Below are 10,297 nucleotides of genomic sequence, written 5' to 3' on the forward strand. Positions count from 1 at the left end.
AAAAAAAAAATGCAAATTTGGATGACTCTTCAAATTTCATTTGTGTCACATAAATTGAGACAACAAAAATAACATATATTGCGTCCATTTTAATTTATTTGTCTTAATTTTTTTTATATTTAAAAATTGCGTAAAAATATTATAAATCATGATAATTGACAACATAAAATATGTTTTGAAAAAGATACAAAAAATTATCAAGCGCTACTTGAAAGTCAGGATAGATTCCACTCTCAGTTAGTACGTACCTTTTTTTTTAAGCAAGAACTCTTAATCATTCGTATCCCATACCTATAGGCCACTTCACTGAGACGATGGTCGGAGTTTACAAGCTGCTTTGATAGAAGCAGGTTAAGAAAGATAGCTGAAAGTGCTAGCATAAGGAAGAGATTCTATGGATGGAAAGAGGCCCTTCCTTGCTTTCAAGGTTTCGGCATTAAAAGTCAAAGGATTCTTTGTTTAAGTTTAATTGCACTAATTCTTGAAGTTAATCTATCGTAAAAATACTATAAATCATGATAATTGACAACATAAAATATTTCAAAAAAAAAAAACATATAAAAAATTTCGATTGATTCTTGAAATTAATCTATCGTTAAAATTTATGTATAAAATACAATAAATCGTGATAATTGACAACTTAAAATATTTATTAAAAAAACACAAAAAAAGAAATTGACTGATTCTTAAAATTAATCTATCAATGTCACATTAAATGAGACAAAAGTAGTAATATGTATTATTTAATGTGAAATAATTGAAAACTACATAAAATGTATTGTAAATCTTAACAATTAACAACATTTGATTAACTCTTGAAATTTTATCTATGTTACATACATTGAGACAAGCGGAGTAATACATATTAAGTATTTACAAATTATGTAAAAATATTATAAATTACATTATTAACAACTTAAAATATTTAAAAATCATATTAAATTTAAATAACTCACTATATTTTATATGTGTCACATACATTAGGACAAAAAAAATAGTTATTGGGCACGTGCGTAAGGGAGTTTATGTCCAAGTATAATATATAATATTCAATGGCTCTCCAAATTTCATTTGTGTCACATAAATTGAGACAACAAAAATAACATATATTGGGTCCATTTTAATTTATTTGTCTTATTTTTTTAGTTTTTCTTTATATTTAAATATTGCGTAAAAATACTATAAATCATGATAATTGACAACACAAAATATGTTTTGAAAAAGATACAAAAAATTCCACTGATTCTTGAAGTTTATCTATCGTAAAAATACTATAAATCATGATAATTGACAACATAAAATATTTCAAAAATAAACACATATAAAAAAATTCGATTGATTCTTGAAATTAATCTATCGTTAAAAATTATGTATAAAATACAATAAATCGTAATAATTGACAACTTAAAATATTTATTAAAAAAACAGAAAAAAATAAATTGACCAATTCTTAAAATTAATCTATCAATGTCACATAAAATGAGACAAAAGTAGTAATATGTATTGTTTAATGTGAAATTATTGAAAACTACGTAAAATGTATTATAAATCTTAACAATTAACAATATTTGATTGACTCTTGAAATTTTATCTATGCTACATACATTGAGACAAGCGAAGTAATATATATTAAGTATTTAAAAATTACGTACAACCATATTGCTTTCTGTAGGCTTCGAATTATCGTGCTCATTTTTTAGGCTGATACAAGTTTTGTACATTTTCTATTTTTTTTTAATATTATAAATCGCAATAATTAATAATTTAAAATATTTTTAAAATATATTAAAAATTCAGTTGGTTTCGGAAATTTTATTTATACTATTTAAAATGGGACAAAGGAAGCAACATATATCATTTACAAATGACTTAAAAAGCGTTAAAAATTACAGTAATTACCAATTTAAAATATTTAAAAGCTATATAATAAAATAGGTTCACTCTCAGAATTCTATCAAGCTCACATATATTGAGACAGAAAAAATAACACATATCATTTTTAAATTACCAAAAAAATATTATAAATAATAATAATTAACAACTTAAAATATCTGAAAGACATTTTAAAAGGGTTAATTTTGTAATTTTATTCATATCACATAAATTAGGACAAAGTGACCAGTAATGTTGGTTATTTGAAAGTTACATAAAAATATTATAAATCACAATAATTAATAACTTAAAACATTTTTTTAAAAAAATTAAAATTTGGATGACTCTCCAAATTTTATTTGTGTGACATAAATTGAGACAACAAAAATAACATATATTGGGTCCATTTTAATTTATTTGCCTTATATTTTTTTTGGGTTTTTTATATTTAAAAAATGCGTAAAAATACTATAAATCATGATAATTGACAACATAAAATATGTTTTGAAACAAATACAAAAAATTTCACTCATTCTTTAAGTGAATCTATCGTAAAAATACTATAAATCATGATAATTGACAACATAAAATATTTTTAAAATGTTGTTTGTGGGTAGTCTTATTGTGCCTTGAATAGCGTCAAAGAAAGTACAGGTTTGTGATAAAAAAACTTATTCCTTTATCCACGCAAACAATCGCTTCAAAAACTTCGTTATTATCCCCAAAACATAACATTTATATTATTACGCCCGTACATAGCATGGGCAACATTATCTAGTAGTATAATATAAGTGACAGTCAGCACACCAAGCAGTCAGCACACCATCCACATGTGTGATTCTTAGGAATAAGAATAAATTAAGGGGTATTTTGATCATTGAGAGCTTTATGATTTGATTGTATTGTACTATATGTTATTTTGCTTGAACATTTCCCATAATAGACAAAAAAAAAAAAGCATCTCCTATGTAGTTTGTTATCTCTTTTCAATGTGGGTCCCCTGCTAAAGTTAAGCAGCTTCAACATATTTTTGGGATAAAAAGTTTCTTTTTGCTTAACTACTATAATTTAATTATTTATGAAGAGAAAAAAGGTAGTCATTAATTTTTCAAAATTATAGGACCAATATATTTTCGGGGAAAAAAGTTTCTCTTTGCTTCACTATAATTTAATTATATTTATTAAGAGAAAAAGGTAGTCATTAATATTTTGAAATTATAGGACCTATTTAGGCTATCGATTTTCGTGTTAAATTCAATTTTTTTACGTATAGCTTCTGAGCCTGTTTGGATTGACATAAAAGTTGGTCAAACCTATTTTTAAGTCATTTTTAGCTTTTGAAAGTGTTTAACAAAGTTAAAAAGGATTTAAAATAATTTTAAAAGGTTAAAAATAAAAAATAGAAATCTCTCACTTTTTATTTTTTTTTTAACTTAAAAGCCATTTAAGTTTGACTTTAAAAATTACTTTTTAAAAGCTATTTTTTTTTTTCAGCCAAGCGAAACATGCTCTTCTTACTTTGAGTGTCGTTGAAATTTAAGTAAATTTTATAATTATTTTAGGTAAAAAAAAGTGGCAAACAATGAAGAAAAAGATTTCAATTATGGAGATCCTAAAAGGATCCATCACGTCAAATTTTCGAAAAAGAAGAATGAAATTAATATATATATTTTGGATCAAAAATTTAAAATCATTTAATCAACACCATTTAAAATTATTTATCACATATTCATTTCACACTTAATTAGATAATCTATTACCACAAATATAAAGTTGATTTTTATTTTAAAAAAATAAATTATTTAATGAATATTATTTCAAACAAATAATTTATGAGTTAATATTGGACACGTGCTCTGCACGGACTATTTCCTCACTAGTATTATATATACACACAAACCTAAACATAATGTTGGTATCTCTATAAGATATAATTAAGTGTGCATGTTTCCTTTTTTCTTAGCTTCCAAAATGGAGTATCAGCATTTTCCCTACTTCATCTTTATCTCACTTGTTCTCTTCCTCTCCTCTTTCTTCCTTGTATCTCAAAAATGGAAAAAATCAAAATCTCCAAACAAAACATTGCCTCCTGGACCATGGAGACTACCTTTTATAGGAAACTTGCATCAATTAATGAGCGATCTACCACATCGTTCACTTAGAAATCTATCGAAAAAATATGGCCCAATCATGCACTTACATCTTGGGGATATTTCAACAATTGTTATATCTTCATCGGAAATGGCAAAAGAAATTATGAAAACTCAAGACCTACATTTTGTAGATAGGCCACAAATTATGTCCACAAGTATCATATTTTATGATTGCACGGACATAGGCTTTAGTTCATATGGAGATTACTGGAGAAATATGCGAAAGGTTTGTGTCCTAGAACTTCTTAGTACAAAAATGGTCAAATCATTTGCTTCAATTCGACAAGAAGAGATATCAAATCTCATTTCATCTCTCCGTTCCAGTTCCAGTACACCCGACTCATTGATCAACTTATCCAACAAATTTTTTTGGTTTACAAATATTGTAACTTGTAGGTCAGTTTCTGGAAAAATCATACATGATCGAAATAAGTTTATAATGTTGATAAGAGATATTTATTCATTAATTGGAGGATTCGACTTAATTGATTTGTTCCCTTCCCAAAAGTGGCTCCATAATATCAGTGGAATGAAATCCAAATTGTCAAAGGCACACTCAAAGGTTGATGAAATCTTGGAGAAAATCGTTAATGATCATCGAGATAATCGAGCAAAAGGTAAGAAATATAATGGTGAATCTGGAAATGAAGATTTTGTTGATGCTTTACTTAGAGTAATGGAGAGCGGAGAATTTGGACCTCCTATCACAAATCAAAACATTAAAGCAGTCATACTTGTAAGTCTAATGCATCTTTAAAGTAATTTTATTTCGTGTTATGAATATAAACTTGGATGTTTATACTTTAACTTTATATGTAGGACATGTTTCTAGCAGGAACTGAAACAGCTTCTACTACATTGATTTGGGCATTTCTAGAACTAATTAAAAATCCACGTGTCATGGAGAAAGCACAACTCGAAGTGAGACAACGATTGAATGAGAAAAAAACATTTAATGATACTGATTTGGAAGAGTTGAACTACTTGCAATTCGTTATCAAAGAAACATTAAGGCTACACCCTCCGGGTCCTCTGTTAATCCCAAGGGAATGTAGAGAAGAGACAAAGATCAATGGATACACAATACCTGTGAAAACCAAAGTTCTGGTTAATGCATGGTCGATTGGTAGAGATCCCAAATATTGGCATAATTCAGAAAGTTTTATTCCGGAGAGATTTGAGAATAGTCCTATTGACTTTAAAGGAAATCACTTTGAATTTATTCCATTTGGTGCAGGAAGAAGAATGTGTCCCGGAATGTTATTTGGTTTAGTTAATGTTGCACATCCTTTATCCCAATTACTTTATCACTTTGAGTGGAAGGTTCCTGATGGAGTTAATCCAAATGATTTGGACACGATTGAATCAGAAGGATTAATAGCCAGGAGAAAGAATGATCTTTATTTAATTGCTACTCCATTTGGTCTCTCTAAATAATTAAAGACATAGACATAAAGAAGTTTGAATTTTATTTAAGGTAATTATATTGCATATTTAAAGTGATGAATAATAAGGCATTAATAGTGCCTATTGTATAATAGAATAAGTTTATTTTTTTTCTTTTATTTTTGCATGTATCTGTATTTTTCATATTTGTGAATGGTAAACAATGGTCCATATATCTATTTGAAATAAATAAAACATTTAGCAATATCCTTTTTTCAGAAATATATATATGCCCTTAACATTTATATTTTTTGAATTGTTTCATCTTCTATTATGTTAACTAGATTTCGATTGATCTTTTAGTTTCATATCCAATATGGTCAGTGGTCATCAAATTAGGGCCCCTTAACCTTTTCCGAAGTAAATAAAACTTCACAATCAACTTTAATGGTAGTAACTTGTTAGGACAGATGTTAAAATTTCAAAACCTATTGGATATAGATATATTATTTGTGATAGTTCGGAAATATGTTTGTTCTTTTTTTGAATATTTAATGACACTATCAATATTTTACTCATGTTGAATCCCACTTATTAGACACAAAGGTGTACTATTTTTAAGGATAGTACTAAAACATTGCAAAGTCTTATCATATTTCTTAAACTTCAAACTTAGTCAAACTATATTAGATAAATTGAGACAAAGATCAGTACTTAAGAGATGGTCCTGCTATTCCAGAGCATCTAACCTACCTTAAGTGGTATCCTGCAACCTCTCTGTATCTGAAATTGAATGTTGAGGGAACAATTCCAATGGGAGGCAGCAAAATTGGAGATTCCGGTAAATCATGTAAATAATATAACGAGATAGGTATAATAAAGAATCAATTTTAGCTAGTCCACACAACTTATGAACAATTGAATAACACAAGTAAAATCTATCCATCCACCAAATCATTGTCAATATTTGCCCATCTAGTCAAATTTGTAAATAATTTAACAAGTGAACTAAATTTCTAAACAATTGAACAACATATGCAAATAAAACGTGAATTTAAGAAGATAGATAGAATTAGCCAATACCGCCAAAACTAATGAATAATTGAATAACACAAGTAAAATCTATCCATTCACCAAATCTTTGTGAACTTGATACTTGTAATTGATCTATTTGTTAATTGTGATTGATGCACTTGATAGTTGTGGTTGATCTATTTGAATTGTGGTTGTTAAGCCTTGTGAATTATGTATTGTGAAATTGTCGTTAGCTTAGGTTGATATCTATGCAGGTTGTAGTTTGAGGAGGTTCGATTGGGATGAAAAGAATACTTGTTTTCAAGCTAGTTTTGCCTTGTTTATTTGTTGAATACCGTATTGGTTGGTACTCACTCTTTGCTTCTACACTTGTGTAGATACATTGTGATTGCTCTTCTTTTTCTCCTATTTCTGAAGCTTGTCAAAGAATTTTTGAGAGGTAGATGTTTGTCATCCCCGCGGACTCTCTCGTTCCTTACCTTATGCTTCGTTCTATTTGAGAATAGTGAGACCAGAAATTTCGTCAAGGGTGTTCAAACTTTAAAAAAGTAAATAAAATTCTTTTAATGGAGCGGGTGCACAATTTATTTATTTTACTGATGAGTCAGTGCACCCAAATTTAAAAATTAAATTACATATCATTTAATAACTAAATCATGCGAAAACCTAAACTATAAAATTATCAATGGTATAAATCAAAACTAACGGAGAAAAGTCAACCAAAACAATAGTAGCTACCAGTTGAATATACTCTCTAGTTCATATTAAGTGAATTATTGGAACTTTTTTCATGATTCAAAATAACTGAATTTTTCAAAGTTCAAGAGAATTGTTGAAACTTTTTTTTCCACATTTACCATTTATTTTAATAAGATTCTTAACTATTTTACAATTTTTAAAAGAATAATTTATAAATAATCAAAAAAATAATAGTAAAAAAATAATCTTTAATTTTTATCTTTAAAAATAATTTCTTGAGAGTGTGTTATACCTAATAATTCACTAAATATGGATACGGGGTTTAAGGCTAGAAACATAAAGATACGGGGAGGCTATTTCTGTTTATTTTTTGAAAAAAGTATTGTGTTAAAACAGAGCAGGCCGAAGACAAGATCTTGACTTGAGAGAAACCTTGTTGGAGAATTCTTCATGAAGACGATTTTATTGTTAATTGCGGTTATTTCCTTTGGTGCTAATAACCACCACTTTATTGAGGGACCTAATGACAATAAATAATGACGGTGATGAAATCATTTTTCTTTTCTTCACATTTATTTTGTTCATATTATACTAAAATATAATTTCACCAATAAAATTTAAAAAAACTATTCATATCTTACATATGATCCGTCAATTCATAATTATAATTTTTTTTTGAGAAGGAAGTAATTTTTTTTGTAAATATTACCAAAGAAATAGTAAAAGAAAAAAAGAAAAACATATAAAGGATTGAGATTTGAGGAAAAACAATTAATGGTAAATTTGATCAAGTGATCTTGTAAAAGAAAAACTCAAAGTTGAGTGATTTTTTTTATACAAAACAAAATTGAATAACTTTACAAGATAATTTCTCAAAATTGAATAACCTTTCGAAATATTTAGAATTGATCTTTGTTTACAATATCTAAGCTAATGGTGCATATCTTGCAACCCACGTATTGCAGGCATACATCAAAAGTATGTCCACCGAGAAAAAACTTTGTACTATATGTCCTACATATATATCAAATCATACTTGTACGATGCCTTTCGTTGCTTGGCAAATGAATCGACTTTAATACCATCTCCAACTTATCTTTATTTTATTTTCTATTCTTTATATTTGAAGAGTAAATACAGAATGAGCTCTCCAATCACCTTCTATTTCACTCTTTATTATCCATTTATAGAGAGTTGAATAGTAGTCACACTCTCTGTTTCACTTTTTTATTATTTCTATTATTTTGTAATTAACATATTATTTTTCATAAAAAGTCATTAAATTAAATCACTAATTGTAACGACCCTCTTAGTCGTTTTATGATTATAACCATTATTTTTATATTACCCCCTTTTTGGTAGCTTTTATAAATAATTTATGGCTTATAGAATAAAAGACACGATTTTCAGATTTAATAAAGGATTATTTTGTTGCTAATAACAATAGAAAAAGAAAATAATAGAAATATATAAATAAATAAATAAAAAAATAAATAAATAAATGAATAAAAGAAATAAGGGCCAAAAGCCCTAACTGTTGAAACATGAAATACGCAAAGGAGAAAAAAAAAAGAATTAACAAGAGCAGCCATGGATGGAAAACCTAAAGTCTCATTACGGCAAGTAATTTCAGGTACAAGCTTATCTAAATCCTTAATTCTATATCCGATTTCTTGTGAATGATGGATACCATTACATTATTAAGGCATGTTATAATTTAATGACATTATTATTAATTAATATTAGTCAAATTAAATGAAAAGTGGCGTGCTACGGAGTATTGGCTGGAAGTCGGCGATGATTAATTAATAGTATCTTGGCAATTAGATTAGTATTAGGAAAGAAATAAAATGATTTTGTATTGGAAATCTGAATTGCCAACGTGGTGCTCTTATGGTATAACTAATTAGTTATTAGGATGAAAGATTTAACCATTAGGTAATGATGGCAATGATATATATATAGGATTGGATTGTTGTACAACAGTTTCAGTTTCGTATATAAGTTCTCATAACTTCGGCTCTTGATATAGTTTAGTTCTGGACATGCTTGTTCTTTTGTAGTTGAAATTTCGTAGTACAACATCATATTATAAATCAAGTTTTGGTAATAATTGAGATATGTAATAAAATAGTGGGTGTATTGTGATATATAAAGATCATTAAAATTATGTTATTCGGAGAAATTGAAACTTAACCATGGACTTGGAATTTGGAGAAAATTGAAAGAGTTGACATGTTAATTGACGTTTGGCATCAAGATTAGGAATTTGATTATAGATTTGAGCGAATTTTTGGGTCTAGTCTAGACAGAAAGTAATGTGGGTGTTCTTAGTTTCAAAATCTTATTGTGATTATCAATGTGAATAGATTTCTTTGAGTTGGAAGTTCAATGAAAGGGGAAGGCTCAAGTCTCGGAGTAAATTCTTATTTGATTCAGGCANGTTGGAAGTTTAACGAAAGGGGAAGACTCAAGTCCTGGAGTTATTGTTCGATATATCGAGGCAAGTGGATTTCTAAACCCTTGTTAAGTGTATGGAATTCATGTATTTCCTTGTAATATGTGTTTAGGGTAATGAGGCTTGGTGATGGGTTGACTTGTCCACATTGATTAATTCTAATGATGAGAAAGGGATAATAAAAGGCAATGTGATCAATTGTTTGTGTGATGTGTTGAGAATTTTTTGAAAGGCTTGTTGAATCATTGTTGATGTTGTATCATAATTGTCTTGTTGTGAATTGTGCAATGTTATAAAAATGGTCATCTCCTCATTATTTGTGTGAACATGTCATTTGTATTGTTCTGAGACATGATTGTGACAAGTGTTATGTGCATTGAGAAAGAATAAGAAAATAAAGAGGATGTACCATTTCGAGGGACGTATCGCGCGCCGCGATGGATACTATATTTCGAGGGACGTGTCGCGCGCCGCGACGGATACTATATTTCGAGGGACGTATGGCGCGCCGCGATGGTTACTATTATCGAGGGTCGTATCACGCGCCGCGATGGATGCATGGACAGATATGTCCCCCATGGGTCCCGGACTGAGAGACAGCGGGTGTGTATCATTAGGTCAGACATGCATCACTATACTTGACATTGCATTTCATTGCATTGCACTTCTTTATTATTGGTGAACTTGATCTTGT

The 10,297-nt window shown here is 28.4% G+C and overlaps 1 protein-coding gene across 11 annotated transcripts in view; it reads left to right on the forward strand.

Moving 5' to 3' along the window:
- Positions 1-10,297, forward strand: part of LOC125854228 (premnaspirodiene oxygenase-like) — a 307,705-nt gene that overhangs the window by 289,550 nt on the left and 7,858 nt on the right. For 3 of the 11 annotated variants that reach the window (XM_049533719.1, XM_049533718.1, XM_049533723.1), the window contains one exon: positions 4,845-5,348. The exons of 4 other annotated variants lie outside the window; for them this stretch is intronic. In XM_049533719.1, the coding sequence (XP_049389676.1) occupies positions 4,845-5,348 (504 nt within the window). Of the gene's footprint in view, positions 1-4,421; positions 4,762-4,844; positions 5,349-10,297 lie in introns of all 11 variants that reach the window. 4 more of the 11 variants (XM_049533715.1, XM_049533720.1, XM_049533717.1 and 1 more) reach the window with 3 other exon arrangements.

Source organism: Solanum stenotomum, chromosome 2, assembly GCF_019186545.1.
Source record: "Solanum stenotomum isolate F172 chromosome 2, ASM1918654v1, whole genome shotgun sequence".
Lineage (NCBI taxonomy): Eukaryota > Viridiplantae > Streptophyta > Magnoliopsida > Solanales > Solanaceae > Solanum > Solanum stenotomum.